Below are 18,368 nucleotides of genomic sequence, written 5' to 3'. Positions count from 1 at the left end.
AATGATGTTTTACTTTCCTGAAAAGAAAATCCATCGATCCAAACATCCAGTCAATCATCGTTCACATCTCGAGACAGACAACTGTTTTTCATCTATATTTTGTTTAAGAAGCATTTATCAATGAACATATTGCTATTTTTTCTTAATTTTACATCCAGTAACCATAAGTATTTCTCGTACTGAGAGCAGTAGCATAAGGAAACCATACATCTTAATAATAAATAGTTACTATGTACACCGCCTATACAGAGGTACATGTGAACAGCAGCAAAACAGCTAACAGCACCGAATGTAACAAAGACAATCATACATGTATCAATAAATCAGTAGTGGCTTGTAAACCATAAATGAATGAATAATATATGACCGAAACCATATACGTGTACTTTCCTACGCATACTACACAAGCAGATGTGAGGATAAACTTAAAGTAAGCACAACCGTGTGCGGCGGTATATGTGGCGACTACACATGGATCAGCAACGCCATACACACAGGCAGTTGGGAATGAAACCAGCACCGCAGTCACAACTGCACATGAATAAATAATCCAAACACACTTGTGTACGGACTGTTGAGACCAGTGTTGGTTGTAAAGTGTGACATCAGCAGGAAGAAAGGAAGGCACTGCACTACCAAAATACTCGAGGTGAAAGACTCGTCACTGCTGAGTGCTTTGATGGTGTCCTGCATTAGGTGGGAGTCACTGTCCACCATTCTCCTTTCCCTCTCCTCTTGCAATGAGTCCAGGGGACATGTCAGGACTGACCTTCCTTATCAGCCGGTTCACTTTTTTCCACCGAAATTGCCCCAGCAGATCACTCTCTACAAGTAGTTGCCACGATTGAGTCATAAAAAGTCCTCAGGAGGGCCCCTTGTCCGCCAAAGGACCTCCACAGAAATCTGAGTCAGCGCTGGCCTTTTTTTCTTTCTTTGTACAAAGCCTGTGTGCTTGTAGACCAGTCCAGTTGATTGTTCAGGTGAACACCAGTCAATCAGAGTCAGGTCGCTCTTCAACCTTTCATGAATGTTCACCATTGTTGGACAGAGGAGTTCCACAAAATCCAGAGTCAGTTGATGTGAGAGAATTTCCGCAGTGTAACAGCGGGCAGAGCTGTAAGGGAATGCTGCAGTGTACTGGATGAAGAAGAACGGTTCCGGGATCGTTCCCTGCGGACCACCATGTCAGAGACACAGTGCATTCATGACCTCATAAACTGAAAACGGTCTATGAAGTAATCCAGTTGCAGAGATTTGGGTACATGCCATGGTTATTATAGTTAGTGAAAGTGAATGAAATTAATAAAATAACTTTTGGAGTCCTTGCAGGGTGAAACTGTGGTCAAAGTGAATTGAAATAATAGTACTACTCATATCATATCCAACAATGATAATCATAATCCCGCATGAAGTGTTCACATGTACTTCCCGGCTTGTGTGGGTTTGTCATTGTTTCCTATCCCAGCAGCATTGTGTCCCCAAATCCTGGCATGGACACCACCACAGATTCAAATCTCCAACTTCACCAAATTCTCTTTGTTGTGGTCCAAGTGTGAGTGCCTGCACGTCGTCTACACAACGGCAGAACAAAGACCAATGTATTATCTGTCTTGCATCTGACAAGCATACAAGCTCACACACAATGGCCACATTATTTCCTTTTGTAAATCCTCATCTCAATATAATCACTCGTCAGGGACCCACACTTACTGCTTCACAGAAATTCGAAATGTCTGACTTGACAAGGGGTGCCCAGAGGAACTCCGGTTACTTTGTTGGACATTTGTGATCATTTCCAAAAGACCCGAAGTGACTTGTAACCCAAGTGGAACGATCGTGCTGTGTGCAAGAATTAGCATTTGAAACACTCTGTGCCATAGATTGTCTTCAATCTATAGCCTGATGTATTCCTCTACACTACGTGACTACGATTGTGCAAATGGATTACATTGGACTTGAAAACAACAATAATTTCATATACACACTCATTTTAAACTTACAAATAAGCACATATTATTCCTTTTTTACCGCTATACATTGCTTTATAGTTATTAGCATTTGTTGTTTCATCCCAGTTTGCATAGGCAACTTTAGAAGGAATTTGCTGACTGCGTATTCAACATCCATATCTGCAGCACATGAGCCACTCTTTGTCGCAGTAGAACTGGTAGGATGGGTAACAAATTCCACCCCCATTTGTGGGTTCCAGTTCTTTTCGGGTGAACAATGACGCGAGCGTCCACCGGCTGCCGTAAGCGACTTAGCTACACCGTCAGCCAACACAGTCTAATTCTTGAAGGTCACAAAGCGATGATCAGACGCAAACAATACACTGGTATGGTTCAACGCGGGGCCGTTTGGACGAATTTCATTTTTGTGACAGGAATTTCTTTTGCGCGATTACTGTTACGGTGCAGCCATGCAGATCAATGTAAAGCTTATTTGAATGCGAAGCCAATAAAAGTCAAGTTAAACTTATTTTGTGTAGCCCTTAATCAGAAAAGAGTTTCAAAGGGCTCCACAGGTCAATAGTTGACAAACATTAGCGAAATCACCTGATTGGATTGATGATAAATATTGTAAAATGCTCAAATCTGTCCTGATTTTTGGTTTGTGGGTTGGGTAAACACTTTAACAAGCCGTGCTTGAGTTTCACCTGATCATTGCACTTCTGTCTTTTCTTCACTTTGACCACAGTTTCACCCTGCAGGGACTCCAAAAGTTGAAGCTTGTGTTCATTTTCCGCCAGTAAAATAGATTTTATTTTATTTTTTTTACCATCGCCGCCGTCTTTTGCCTTTTTCTCATTCCCCTACCCTAAAGTTCTCCGAGGCCTCGCGGATGTCCTTTGTCGAAACCAATCGCTGGCATGCGAGTGATCTAACAAGCTCGGAGGTTCAAAAGGCGACCAAGCTCCTTTCTGCTCAGCCACACATTGTCATTCAATCATATCCTGTTACCGTGATATGCCCCGTTCAAAGCTTCCACTCTGAGAGGGAAAAGAAGCCACTGAAAGGGCACAAATTGTATCCAATTGAATTAAAAGAGCAGAACGTATTTTGGGGAGAAGGTTGGGGCATTGCTTTCACTTTTCAAGTTTGCCAATTAATGTACTTTCTGAGGGCAAAGAAAAAAAAAATGGAAACACATCGACCCTGTTTTTCTACTTTGCAGATACGACTTTGTGAGTACATAAAGCCGTGTCATTTGGAATTATGTCCTCTTGGGACGAGCTGCTTTTCTAAATCACAAGAGTGTAAATCAATAAAGAACCGATAAGGAGCATACAGTTTGTGACGGAGGCTCAAGCATGGCGTGCAACATTAATTGAACGTGTAGGTGACAGACACCGTGCTTGTGCACAAGAAGAAAAGTGATTTGAGCACAACAAGCTTTTTTCGATTCAGCTATTTCCTACCATTAAACCATCTTGCAGCCTTTGTGTCTCCCTCACGCACGCTTTGGCTCTCAATCTTGCTCCGCGTGCGGATGGTGAGCAGCACGCAAAGTGCACACACCGAATGGTAAATCAAGGCTTGATCGACTACGCGCGATGACTTGACACGCATCTCACATCAGTTTCCCCGGGGGGCCTGGGGGAGAGGGGGGGGGATGCACAGGATGCTAAAGGCATCCATCAACAGACAAATGCAAACACCGGGGAGAGCAAATGGATCCTGAGTGGACCGCCAGCAAATGAAAACATATGGGTCCCCCGTCCTCCGACGGAGCGAACAGCAGTTGTGGTTACAAAGGAATATGTTGTGCTGCAGGTTACCATATGCGACTTCACATCTTTCCTGTGACTAATTGATTGCAGTCAACAGGTTCATATCAGCTTGTTCCGTAATGCTAGTCAGGGCAATGGAATTTTTCACATAGAGAATAACACACACACACACACACACACAGACACACACACACACACACTTGTGGAATATGCTGCTGCGGAACTCATTCATGCAGATGGAAAAGAGTAAAAGGAGGAAAGCAATCTGGAAAGGGGTTGCTCTACTTTGTTTGGATTTTGAAGCAATTTGTCCCATTGGTCAAAGTTTTGCTGTCGTAAAACTTGCATTCCAATTTACAACCGCCTAAGTGCACAATTAAGTTAAAGACTCCTAATGGAAAGACGTAAAAAAACATAAAACCAACGAGTATTTAATGATGAGAGTGAAATGCAATCTCGCATTGAAACTTTTAATATCCATACAAAAGGAAAAAGGAGGCTGCCACTGAATGTTTCAAACATTAAATGAAGTTAAAAAATGTAGTAAAGAAAAACTAAACACAAAACATAAAAAAGGAGAAGGGAAAGGCACACATTTTTCAGCAATATTGCGTCTCATTCCAAATTGGAGGGGCACTCAACTTGAGAAGCTCCCCGAAATGAACCTCAAATTGCTGGGCAGGGATGTGTCTCTGGCTCCTTCCTCTAACAAATCTCTGCAGCGTTTGTTGACAATTATTCAAGGTCTGTTTGATGTGACATGACTCACTGAGAAATTTAGGGGATTCAAGCACACAGGGCCAGCTAAAGGACAGACACATTTAATATCCGTCATTGCCAAGTATTTCCACTCCCTTAAATAATACTTACTCGAATATAACCTCTTTAATTTGTGTGTGTGTGTGTGTGTGTGTCCATGTGTTTGCAATACACCTCCACATGCTCGTTGCTAATGCTGATGTACTCTAATTTGCAGTTGTTGACATTTCCAACACCCCCTCGAGGCAATTCATTTTCCATTTCCCATCCGTGTTGTTATTATTGTCGCTATTATTATTTGGTCCTCGTCCAGATTGTGTCATCTTGTGCTGTGAGCCTTCCTAGTACGTAACAAAGACAGCGCAGCAGATCAATACGCTTCTGGCCGGGCCGCTTTGAAATGCTTATATAAAAAATAAATAAATTTTAAAAATGTTATTAATGGGCTGCTGCAGAGGAAACGCACTTGAGAAGGAGAGCGAAAGGATGAAATAGGGAGCCGATCCCTTTATTATTCATCAGCGCATCTCACTGCAGTCAATCCAGCAGGGGGAGGTGTTGCAATATTGGGATGATCACAGGCAAAGCGTCGTTATTAGCCACATGATCACGTCGAGTGCCACCGGTACCGGTTATGTTCAGTCACGTGTCTCCTGATCTCTCTCTGGCCTTGTCCGCTCTGCCCTGAATGCATATGCCGCGCTTTCGGTTCAATTTTATTGCTGGAAATTAAACTCGTAAAACTGCGCTCTGAATTTTTCATAAATCCGTGTTTTGCGGCGAAGGGGAAAAGCTTCATCTGACGGGGCAAGCGATTAGATAAGTGAAGCTTGTGTAAAAATAATGTGTCTCACACTAACTGATGACATCAACACAATCGCATTTGGATGATCAAGTTCCATTCAAGAGAGATGCGCATTGCCGCAAGAGTCAAAGTCTCTGAAAAGCGAAATTTTGCTCGAATGGAAGAATTTATCCTGGTTGACTTTGGGTGTGGCAGGGAATACCCTGGGTTGGTCGCTGGCCAACTGCTTGGCGCATTTAGACAAACGACCATTCACAACCTCATTCCACCTAACAATCATGTTTTATGGGGACTTCAAACCCAGAACATCAGAGCAGTGGCAGAGCTGCTAACCAGGCCGTGTCCTGCCTAATTTCACTATTTACAGAAGGAAACTAAACATTTAAATCCTGAATAACTGACTGTTTGGTCTTAAATATTTCACTGTAGGGGGCAGGGGGGTTTCATGGGTAAAAATGAAGCAAACTTGAGGTTGGAATCGGCCAAGAAACTTGAACAAAGAGCCACTGTGAAGGCAGAGCATGCACTGAGTCTCCAGTACGAGGCCACGGTAGGTTAGCGTGTGATTGGCAGGCCATCAGATATGGCTCCGCCGGGGCACATGGGGACCGGCGCTATCTTGCCTTTTACCCTTCTCACTCTACCTCTCTAGTGACTCCTCCGCAGCCCGAGCCCGTTTCACATTGTCCGCTGCAGGCAACCTTCAGAGCCGACAGTTAGGGAGCGAGAGCGGTCAGAGATATGGAGGAAGAGATCCAGGGTGTAGAACAAGACAGGATGGATAAAAAAATAAAATAAAATCCGACAGAGAATTTGAACGCCGGCCAGAAAAAGCATCGAGTTAGCAAGCGAAAACCTATTATGTGCCTCACAGGTAGCTGACACTTCTAAAAATGCATTACATCAAATCATGCATTACATAGCGTCTTCATATTTATCCCCGAGTCTTCACTCCAGCACTAATGCGTGACGTGGTCTCAGTCAAGTCACAGGTGTGCTGGAGCAAATAATTATTTTCCAACCAATCACAGGGGGCGCATATAGGCAAACAACTATTGACATTGACGCCCATGGACAATTTAGACTCGAGGTTTCAATGAACCTGAGAAGCATGCTTATTGAATGTGGGAGAACACCGGAGTACTCTGATTAAATCCACACAAGCATGAGGAGAGAACCATAGACGCCAATACTGAGGCGGATGCGCTAACCACTTACTCACTGAGACAACTGCATATATTTCTCTCATCTGCACGGCCGTTTATTTTCCTGCTTAAATTGGCAAGGAGATTTTTTTTTAATAATAAACAATCTCACTCACCACCCGTAATATGAAGTACACCACCCCTAATCTAAAAATAGAAATGGTAATTACAGCTGCGAACGGCAAGGAATGGGCCTTCGCACATGCCTGACGAGAACACGTGAAAAAGGTGCAATGCGAATCCGTGCCAGTTTGAAAGAAATCGCAGCTGAGTCAGCAAGCACTGCTTTCATGCTCTGTTCAAAAACTCAAATTGTTTCCCCGTTCTGTCTCGTTTATGTGCTTTCAATTTGGTATTAACGGGACAAAATCTCAAGGACGAGGGTGTTCTTAAGAACCCTCGGAAAAGACCATAATGACCCTCAAATGGATACCAAAATGGCAGCTGTGGGTTCTTGCGACATTTTTGAGAACCGCCCTTGAAATGGTGACTTATTTGGCCTAACAATAAAAAATACAAAGTCATTTTGAAAGGTCCTTTGCACCGCATCTGCCCTGGAAATGCTCTTTTTTGATGTACTCGGGGAAAAAAAGGAATTACCTTCGAGCTAGGTCACTTGGACCAACCATTAGGAATGCACTCGAGGGCTGCACCTCATGTATGTTGCACTTTCCTCCCACTTGTGATGATTCATGAAGACAGCATACAAAACATTGTCAAGTCACGGCCACCCAGGTTTTCAAAGCAAACCGGGGCCAAACTAGGGCTTCCCCGCCAGGACATTTAGGAGTTGCCGAGTTAAAGGAGCGGGAGAGAGCACATTACAATCGACCTCCTACCGCTCACTGGAGACAGGAAAAAGGTCAGTAAGGATGTAAAGCTTATAAGAACTGCTTTTCTCAGCAAGCATTTTGACAAAAGTAGTGTAAATATTAGGAGAATTGCAGTATGTATATTTTGTTGTATATATTTTGGGGGTCCAAGTTTGGATACAGAATGAACTGTGAACATGTGATTCGAAACTTGGTGAAGCAGCATGTGGTACACCGCACGTTTGTGATCAAAAGGCACCTTATGTTGGGTCCAAGTGTGACATTAGCTACCACGTTAGTCTCTTGTTTACTTCATTGTGAGAGTCTACACTGGACAATCTCTCCATTTTCTTGCAACATTTGCTCACCTACTGTATATGTATTCATTTGTGAATGACATTTACAGGTAAGTAGGCATTTGTCACCAATGCGAAATTCAAGATCAGCCAGCTTTATATTTGGAAGTGTTATTGTCACGCAGCCATCCGCGTGCAACAGCCACACTTTTGCGTTCAATGACAGCGACGTGTTTCTAAAAATAACGTAAAGCTGTGTTGTTGCTCGCGCTTCTCCTCTGTGAGTTACAGCATTTTTGCTTGGCCATTAAAAACTTCTCCTTCTCCATAGACTTCTTTTCTCTATGACCCGGAATGACGCGTTTCTGGTCTGAAAGGGAAGCTGAATGGCATCCTAATGGCAGCCGAGAAAATAAATTAAATGGCTCCTTCTCCTGCGCTGTGCTTTGAAGGGCTTTCAATCAGAGCAACAAGAGCTGATAGTGTTTCAGTAAAACGTTGTTTGAAGTTTGACCTTTGTAATAGTGCCCCATGGTGGATCTGATGCAAGCATTTAGCTACAAAGCTTTGATCGGCAGTCAAGTAATTGCATCTGCATTGCACAATCCTGGTCCAAGGAATGGTGATGAAGCGCTGCCTTCTTGAATGAAAATACAATACAAACACGCTCTTTTATTAACTTTCATACGGGAGCTCATGTTATACGGTGCACATTCATTTCTGAAATGTCAAGTCTGAAAGAAATTACTTGAATTGTTTGGCATCTATGGCTTCCCCAGGTGCATCGACTGCCCCGTATAACTGTCTACCTACCTTCGCTGTTAATTGCGCCACGATTATTTGGCATTCAGATGTAATCCGTAGTATCTGCATGAGTGACTTTGGGCTCAGCCACGGTTTATTTTCGATAAAGCCGCGACTCAGAGGAGCGAGGCAACAATTGAAAATAAATGTTAAAGCTGAAAGCAAAACTGGCTGTAATCTACCTTTGGGAGGGGAGATTATATGTGCGGCACATCAAGCAGAGCAAATTCAACATAAAAACACAATGAAAGCGGCCGGCTTCATTTCGGCTCTAAACTCGGCGGATAGGTGATCTGCTGGCAGCCACTTCACAGAGATCAGTTTGGTGTGCAGAAGTGCAGAGAATCGGGTTGACTGTGAACAGTTGGTCAAAACCACAAAAGGCATTTTTATTTCAGTAAACACTGTGATTCTTTCGCCATTTCAAAATGGATTACCCCAGTTATATTGCTCTGACTTTCAATGACAGTAAAAGCAAGTCAAAGTGGGTCACGGGAAGGCCCAAAAACTGATTGACTCGGTACTGGCCCTTCAACTTCACTTCAGGGTTGTCGGTGACCTACATGCAAAGCAATTTCGCTGGAAAAGTGTCCACATTGAAAACAGGGATTTGAGGCAAACATGCAGAAAACCACAGTGAACCTGCAAGAGGTCACGGTGTCCCAGATTCGGTAAAAACACAGCTTGCTGGCTTAAAATATTTTTTGGGCAAGAACATATTTTCTGCAGGACAGGCTGCGGCGTATATAGAGAACCTGAGTTGTTCGTTTACATGAGCTCACTCGAGACCCCCTTAAAAAAATGCAGCATAATCTTCCTAAATCCAGTGTGGGACAAATAAAGGATATCTTATCTTATCTCATCTAAATGGGACAAGCTTCAATGAAACTCACCAAATATGAACAAGAAACTTTTTCCAACAATGACGCCCGACTACCATTAGCAAGTGAAAAATTCACCACCGATGCACATATTCATACGTTGAAATCCATCTGTCAAGTCACTCTTCAGATTTTCTCCTCAGCAGCGTAAAAATTATTGCATAAGTCATGTCTTGTTTTCTCTTGCCATTCCTTTTTCTTTTTTTTTTAAATGTTTCATCTTGCGAGGTTACATCACGCTGTGTAGAATGCCAGGCTGCTTCTCGCATCCAACGGCGCTTACAGTAGATCATTGTGCCTCCACAGCTTGACGCTAACCAAGTGGGGCTGTGACAGCATATGTGTGGGCCGCAAAGCTGGACTGATCGTGAAGCCTGGAACCCGAGTGATCACTCACGTGAATGTAGACCACTATTTCCCAACCGACACCAACCCATCACTCATTTCTTTTTTCAATCCAAAGATGACACATCAACAGCGCAGGCATTCGCCATTCGGTCTGCGTAAACAACACGCTTCGGGGAAACGATGAACATTGGGAGTTTTTTGGCAGACGAGCTAGATTATGAGCCACGGTAATAGCAGAGCTGTCACTACCCCTAATCGGTTTGATTAACAAATGAAAAGCGTGGATGATTTGGATCTGACCTCCTGTCGTTCATATTTATGCACCAAAGCCCAATGCGTTTGTTTACTGCAGCTATATTAATGAGGTTTGACTACTATAAATTAGTTGTGAAGAAGCCCCGATGCTGTTATTTTGTGTCTTGAACACACACACACACACACACACAAAAGCTTTGCGGAGGTAAAGTGAGTGCACCAGAGCACAGGTGCAACGTGAATATGGGGAAGCGCCAGTTGGGCTCATATGTGGCCTGTGACTATTGAAGCAAGCAAATTGAATTTGACATCTCCCTCTCTGTCTGTCTTGTTGACTGTGCGCGTCCGTGCATCAGACTAACGAAAAACCAAATAAGCAACAGACTGCCGCAATGAAGCTCACTGTTAGCGCTGCTTTTTCAGAGCGCGGGTTCATTATCGCGAAGGACAAAATAACTCTGGTCACGAGTATGTTATTGACAAAACATGTTGGATTCTGAGAGTGGAGTGACACAAGACAAACAACCCCTTTACTGCAAGTTTTGCCAAACTCCGAACTGAGACAAACTGAATTAGTAAAGCCTGTCTTCTATTTACCCTGCACACACATTTATTTGTCGAGGTAGCCAGAGAATGCGCATGCAAGTGCTGAACCGTATATTCAGTCTTCGGAGATGTGACTTCATGCGTTATTTACAAGCCGAACGTTGGTTTACTTTGAGCAGTGCTACATGTTTAATGAAGCATCTGTCGGCCACTTTAAGATGATTTACCTCCGCTCATTTGCAACCAATAAGCACGTGGCCGTGTTTCGAATCAAGCGCAAACTCATCTCCCATGCACGGCACACTTACTGTACTGCAGGTGCTGACGGCTGCAGTTCCGTTTGCTTTCCCATCGTCAACGCTTAATTTTTATTTTTTTTTTGAAATGGTGCAATCGTGACTAAATGATGTTTGTGAGTTGGTACGCTTATGGAAAAGACTTAGCAGAGGGCCTCCTGGGACAATAAAAGCAAAAATGTGCAATGTGAACTACATGTACGCCTGTGGAATAAAATGTTCCAAGTGGGAAATTAGCCTTAACGCTTCATACTAAGACAGATATGCCGACACCTGCTTGTTGAGCCTGCCTCTCTCTTTCGTGCTATTTATTTATTTATTTATTGGGGGGGGGGGGGGGGGGGGCTTGCGGCTTTTAGGTTTTTCTCTTCAGAAAAAAAGGATCTTATTTCTCTACTGCAAATGGATTCTCTTTGGATAAGCTTTACCATGAGTTAGCACCTTATAAGCATGCTAATAAGCATGCTACATGTGATCCATTTTCTCATTTATTATACTGCTCAACATTTCATATGCTATTGATTTTATAGGCTGACATATAAATGCTGCATATTTATTGCAGGGAACCATTTTTTAAACATTTATATCACAAGTATATGCTCCAACCAGCCACAAAGAGACTCCCTCAATGAGTTACTGTAAATTACGCCCAATCAAAATCGCGGCATTAGCATATTTTACAGTATCAAGGCTACTAATATGCCATGGGGGCATGCAAACAGAGCTGCAAGGCTTTTTCAACATGATTTACATTTATATCCACATCACCCGTACTGATCAGATTATGAAAAAGCATAACTTCAAAAAAGAGATTATATTACTTATAGGTCCACAGAACAGTTCGTGAATATTAGACATGCAGACATATTACACAATAGAAAAGTAAAGCATCCATCCAGCTGGCTACCGTAATTGGAAACAGCATGAGGCACTGCAGCACTAATCCTAACAGTCATGAACACATTTTAGTATCCATCCATCCGGTTTACATTGGGCTTTTGTCTTATTAGCTTCACAGTTCAAGTGGAGCCTCTCTCCCAGCAGACTTCAATCAGGGTATAACCTTGATTGGTTGCCAGTCAGTGGCAGGACACATAGGAATGCATGCTAACCACTCATCCACCACCCTTAAGTTGTTTCTTACGGTAACATAACATTTGCTTTGACATTATTGACATGAGAGGCTGCACTCTAGGAAAAAAAACTAGAGAAAAGTGTCCTTGATTTTCATTGGTGAAAAGGCCGCATTTAGAGTCAATAGAGCTGCCCAGGGGCTTAAAGCTTAAATGCATTCAGTGTGTTCAGGATCCCCAATGACTGTGAGAAACAGCTCTCTCTCTCTCTCTCTCTCTCTCTCTCTCTCTCTCTCTCTCGCTCTCTCTCTCTCCCCCCCTCGCTCTCCCTTCTCTCTCTTTTTCTTTTTCGGGTGTCCGCCACACAGCCTCTGATATTAGACGTGGGCTACCAGAGGTTGGAAGGCATAGCTCAATGGTGCATAAGCATTGGGATATGTCGGGGGAACGATCCCAGTCGAGAGCAAAACTCATCTGCTCAGATCGCAGCCTGAGACTTGAGTGAGCGTGATGAAAGAGAAAACTGGGAGGAACTGTCTATGGTCCTGATTGGTATCGCGCCCAGCGCCATTAGAACTGTCCAGGGTGCTGAAAATGACTTCTGTTTCTAAAACGCAAACACGTTTAAACCGTTGCATCATCGCCAAGATTATAATAATAGGGTGGCAGTCCACGCAACCCCCCCCCCCCCCCAAAAAAAAAACTATCATAATAACGTTCATTAAACTGCATTAGAAGCAGCAACGTATGAAATGTAAGGTACTTGGGCTTTTCGGGAACTTTTTGATGGAATGTCTGGAATGTTAGATCCAGATCAATTCGGCCCACGGGTTTAATTCAACAACAAAACCTGATCAGATGTTTGCTTGTAACAGTTTCTAGTCTCAATTGCTTCCTAAAAAGTTAGTATACACAACTCTACTTTTATTTCTTTTAGCATGCGGCTTAATGCTGCTGTGGAGGGAGCGTGTGTGTGGGGTGAAATCACGCGTGCGTTGATCCGCGCTGCAGTAACGTGCCTCGGCTCCCTCTTGCAAGCCCCGCAGCCTTCTTCTCAATCTGCATTCACGCCGAGGCTGCTTTTCACATCCCATTAGGTGTGTAATTCTAAAACGCAACATAGGGAGGCAGTTTTCATTCTTATTTATTTGCACATGGGTTCTGTGCTCGCTTTATTTTTTTGTTTGTTTTAAACCATCTTTTTGATTGTTTTGGACGATCTCGAGCCTGGCTGCGCTCCTCGCGTTGGAAATAAAAAAAGAGGGGGAAAAGCTGCGTGATGCATCGTGGGCTGGGAAACCACTAAACAAGACGGGCATCTGCACCAGGAGCGGAGACGAAAAGATGGTGAGGATGACGATGGCGGCGGCTTCACCAAATTTCGCCTCCGAGTGCTCGACGGCCATGGCGAAGCCTTCTTCCCTCGCGCGCAAGCTCTTCCTATGGCTCTTCATTGCAATCAACCTCCCCACCAGGTAAGCGAAACGGTACAGTATTCTCATTCTTCCCTGTCACCGTGAGCTAGCGGTAGCCTTCGCCTAGCCGACGATGCTACCACCAAATTTAGCCAAATGTCACAACGTCGATCCCGTTCGTATTCGTGTGTCTCACTTCAACTCGCAACACACCCACACGATGCCCGATAACGTGTTATATATGTGTTATACATGGGGGAAAAAGAAGGATAATGAGTCTAAAGCCCACATCCAGCGTCATAATCAATATTTAAGGGATATTTTTTTCGTGATTCGAGGCTGCTGTTAAAATAGCACAGGCGAGCTAAAGGCATGCTACATATAGTGTGCACTAAGCCGTTTGTATGGATCAAGTGTATTTAAGTCAAAAAGCCGCAGGGCTCTTACGAACATGTAACTCTGTGTTAAGAGGGATACGGAAGAAGAAGAGAGAAGAGAGCAGGTTGTGGACGCTCTGTGAAATGTGTTTTTTTTTTCAAAATGGCAGGCGGTTATTATTAAGGCACAGCATATCTGCAGAAATCTCTCCTGCAGCTTATATTATCAATGCACTGCGTGCGTTTCAATTGCCGTTGTGCCTGTTCGAACATTATTTATTGGGATAGTTAAGATGGAGGGCCAGAGAACGGATGGTTAGTCGTCTGTTTCGAGACAGAGAGGGAGGAAAAAGAATGGAGGCATATCCACTCTCGGGTCACTTCATTAGGTACACAGGCTCGATACGTTCACGTATCAGAGCTGACTTCAAGATGATTCCTTTCCAAAGATTATTCCTTTCTAAATATATTGCTTTGTTCAATTTGATTTGGATTGGTCTGCAGTGCATCATCCTGAGGGGTGTCCATACTTCAATTTCCAGTATGGCATTGTTGAAATATTCAGGCAACTATCTATCTACAGTATCTGTCTATTGGTAATCATAGTGCCACACACAGATTTGAAACACATTTGTTATACATTCTCATAAATATAGTATTTGCCTCAACCGTGGCCTCTGCTCAAGGATTTACTTTAAACATTGCTGTGCCATCCAATTAAAGAATGAAACGCCTCCCCTCATATAAATATCTTGGCAAACAAAATGACTAAAGGGGAAGTCAACTAAAATAATTTGATTTACAAAAATATGTTCTATGCAGCCCGCTAGTCTAAGCACGGTCTTCTGATTAATATGCTGATGGAAGATGAATTAACCTGGAAAGCCTCAGAGATTAGCCTCAAGTCATCAACTTTCAGTTAACTTTGGACTCCTCTGCTAGAGTCAGATTTTGTTTGTTGCCGCTACAACAGGTAGCAGCGATCGGGGCCGAGTTAAGTTATTAGCATTAAGCTAACGTTAGACTGAACTGGCAGCTTCCACAGCGACACATTATGTCCGCCACAAAAACAAGCAGATTTCATTTACCAGTCTGAAAGTGTTAATCAAAAATTAACTTTTTTTGGGGGGGGGGGGGGATTTTGATTGGATCTTGTTTGTGTAAGCATATGACATGTGGCCCGTGGGGGTAAATCAGCCAATGTGACGATTACCGCCTTGCTGCTATTATTGTTTGAATACGTTTATGTGATTGCACTGGTTAATTTGTGTAGTGATTAAACTTTGTCATCGAATCAAATAGCATCTGTGTTTTCTTCAGTAGCAGCACTGAAAATCTGAAGATGAGATTCACTGCATGTGACACTCAAATAAGACGTGTTTCTCAAGGCTCCAGGCCCGCTTTCTGTAATATGCTACTTTGTGACTCATTGGCAGTCACTATATGTTATGAGGTCTGATTGCATCACTCCGCATGAAACTACACAAGTACTGTTTCACAGCAAAGTGACCACAGGGTCCAACTTGGAAATGCATGATGCCATTTGGAATGCAGAAAGCAAGGAAGGCCTCAGAGTAAGAAAAGATGCTAGAACGCATCACTTCAGTTCTCCTGTCAGTTTAACAAACGTGACTTGTATTGCCGGCTACATTTAACAGAAATGTTTTGCAAGGCTGTTTCAGAAAACATTCACTTGTATACTGTTGTTACTCGAAAACGTGCTACCTTTGAGTTTTGAAAGGTATGCCGTTTTACCCACAAAATTGTTTTGTGTTTTTAAAACAAGTTTACTTGGCAAGTATTCTTACTTGATATCACGGAAGAGTCGCATGCAAGTACTCGGTGGAAACAAATTGGTATTGGTACGTCACAAGTAATTATGGAGTCGTCCAATTCATTCTCTCGAATTGGAAACCCCAATTGCACTGCTCCATTGATAGCGGTTGAAAAGTCGTGGCAAGACGCCCAATTTCGAAACACTGTGATTATGATCTGCATTTCTTGATGCTCACTATGTAGATGTCAGATTTCACGTTTTCCCTTTTCAACGGGACAAAAAAGGGGAGGCGAAGCTGCCACTTTGCTTCCATTTGAGAGTCTGTTGTATTCATCACCAAGGTATTGAGGTCAGAATCATTTCAGATTCTGGCCTGTGCTCACCCCAGTTGGCATGGCGATCACGCCAAAGTGAGACCAGAGGAGGCGACTGCACGTCACAGGCTTCGTTTTCTCGCCTGTGTCGGTCCCTGCTGTCGCTGACCCTCTGTCTTGAATTTAGGCGCAAATTTGTTTGTATTGTTGTTGTAATGTGACTGACCGAAATATATTCACACCACATTTGTTTGAGAGCATTTTGATAGAATTCATACTTTGTTTGCCTTTATTTTACAAGCCTGACTTATGAAACCAAAACACATCTTTAAAGTCAATTATAATTGCGTTTGTTCTAAAAAGTAGTCATAAACAAATAAGCATAGTCACAACTGTAATAACAAAGGAGCGTGAGAACTGAACATCTGCTACACAAGGCAACTCAATGTGCTTCACACAACCAAAACCACGACACCTCAAAGGAAATCGCTCAAAGATGTATGCCCTTTGTAGGTTGTTTTTGTCAATTTTGATTGACCTTCCAAATTGTCGGACTTTTGCCGACCGATCTTCCACTGTATAGTTTGTGACTTTCCTAAACGTTCCTTTCTTGCACTGTCGTTCTATCAATACGCTCTTTTCGATCTCATTATGTTGTGCCGAATGAAGTGTCGGTTGAACACATGCGATCCGGTTTCAATTGAACCCATAAACGGCCGGGCTTTCCCTGCCAGAGGTCACTTCAGAATATAACAGCACTGACCCACTTGAAAGTCCCTTCCTCGTCTTGTGCATAGTCACACAGTTGTTGTTGTTTTTTTTTATTTTTGTCTTATGAAGTAGCTTTTTTGTCTAAAAAGTAACATCAGATGGATTTCGATTTTTTTGTGACTCACTAAAAAGTGGCTAATGGCGCTGTGTAGGAGGACTGTGGTCACTGCCTGACATCCAAAGCGGGGGCTGTTGTTTTGCTTCATGGGCGTAGAACTAATTTCATGTTGAGCGGCGATAAGCACAAATGTTCATTTGAGTTGGGTACGTTTATTAGCCATGGTGCGAGTAAAACATGCAAACGCATGCTTGTATTGTCTCACTGAGGGACGCTTATGTGGATGCTAATGGAAAACCCTCATGATATTGTGATCATCTTTATGGATGGACCTTGGCTTGATGCTAAACGCTGCCATCGCTTTAGTTGAGATGAGTCCGCCGTTTTTTTTTTTCGGTGCAGAGCCGATGCAATTTCTTCCTGACATGCGACGAGAAATCCGAAAAGCTTTGAAGGAGATATTTCAACCCGACGCTGTTCGTTGAGCGCTCACAGACGTGCACATGCATATGCATGAAAAACAAACTTTGGCTCGGGCGTCTCAGCGGACCTTCAGGTACTCAATTAGCAGGCAAGACCACAGATCTGCGTGTGCTGAAGAACACGTGGCTGTTCCCTTTGATCCGCATACTTTTGGAGCTTTTCCACGTACACTGAGATGCAGTGGAACCTCTCATGTCACGCTCTCCTGTGGTCGCACAATACCACATTGGACCAACAATAATTGAAAGCCGACACCAGTAAAGTCACTCGAAACTGTTGGAAACAGCATTGCGGGCCTAAAAGGATGATGTCAGCATCTGGTTTGCTTTTTCTTTGGCTTTTTGTGACCCTCATCGCTAAAAAGCCTGAAAAAAGGGTGCTGAAGGACGATAAGAACATGAAAAGATGAGAAGAATATACTGCACATTTGTTGTTACGCTTCTGAAACATGTTTTACATACAAGTGGCGAACTAACTGTGCTAACTAATTTTTTGCACTATAAATCCAAACTTGAATTTGGATCCTTTCTTTGTACTACCTGGGGTAGACATTTTCCAAAGAGGCCACCTGAGTAATATAATTCAGATTTAATGTTTGGGCCGGGACGTCCAAGTGGAAATGGATGGCGCATGATGGCTCTTTTAGGCAATCTAAGGAAAAGTGCAGGTCAAACTCTTATTCCTGGCTCTCAGCCTGGGAACATGAGAAAGCTATCAGATCTGTGACCCTGCCCCCCCCCCCCTCCTTCTTCCATCCTTTATTATTTTATCCACAAGGCTTGTTTCCGCTCATCGCCCTCAAAGCCTTGCTAAAAGAAAGCTCAGAACTTGTTCAAGACTGCTCCTGTGTGCTGCGGGCCACCTCCCCAATCTATAGCGATGCTTTCTGGAGGTGGACCATCTCTGCACTATATTGGAATTCTATTTTGGGCAACTGCGTGTGTGTGTGTGTGTGTGTGTATGTGTGCGTCTTTGTCTTTGTATGCCCACATTTTCCCCTTCGGCCTTCGTGTTGTTTCGACTGCTTGACCCTATTCTGCATGCAGCGCCGGGATGGTTTTCAGATAGCTCACATTCACTCATGTGATCTTTAGGCGTAGGCATAAACTCAACTTGAATGTATGATAGACCTTTGTTTTGTTTTTTTAGTCCTATGCCTTGGTGACAGTCATAGTCGAGAGCTCTTGAAATGTTATTACCTTTTCATTCTGCAAGGTGAAGAAGCCTATTTGAGAAAATTGTCATGCGGCAAGACTCCTAGAAGTCTGGAAGCCCTCAAAGCATCTTTTGGACTTCCAGGACAAATATTTCAGTCTTCCAGTAGAGTCAGTGTGTGTGTTTCTGTCATAAGTTACACCCTTGG

General features: G+C 43.3%; 1 protein-coding gene across 2 annotated transcripts in view; it reads left to right on the top strand.

The window, feature by feature from the left end:
• The first annotated feature begins 12,795 nt into the window (after window positions 1-12,795).
• The window catches only part of gabrg2 (gamma-aminobutyric acid type A receptor subunit gamma2), a 34,159-nt gene continuing 28,586 nt past the window's right edge, over window positions 12,796-18,368 (top strand). The window contains exon 1 of one of the 2 annotated variants that reach the window (XM_086130888.1): window positions 12,796-13,285. In XM_086130888.1, coding sequence (XP_085987014.1) covers window positions 13,155-13,285 — 131 coding nt within the window. In that variant the 5' untranslated portion in view covers window positions 12,796-13,154. The remainder of the gene's footprint in view (window positions 13,286-18,368) is intronic. The other variant, XM_086130887.1, reaches the window with a different exon arrangement.

The sequence above is a fragment of the Hippocampus guttulatus genome, chromosome 15, assembly GCF_054856545.1.
Source record: "Hippocampus guttulatus isolate MCC_2025c chromosome 15, RoL_Hgut_1.0, whole genome shotgun sequence".
NCBI classification, from domain to species: Eukaryota; Metazoa; Chordata; class Actinopteri; order Syngnathiformes; family Syngnathidae; genus Hippocampus; species Hippocampus guttulatus.
The sequence above is the reverse complement of the archived record's forward strand: the minus strand, read 5'-3'. Positions and strand labels throughout refer to the sequence as shown.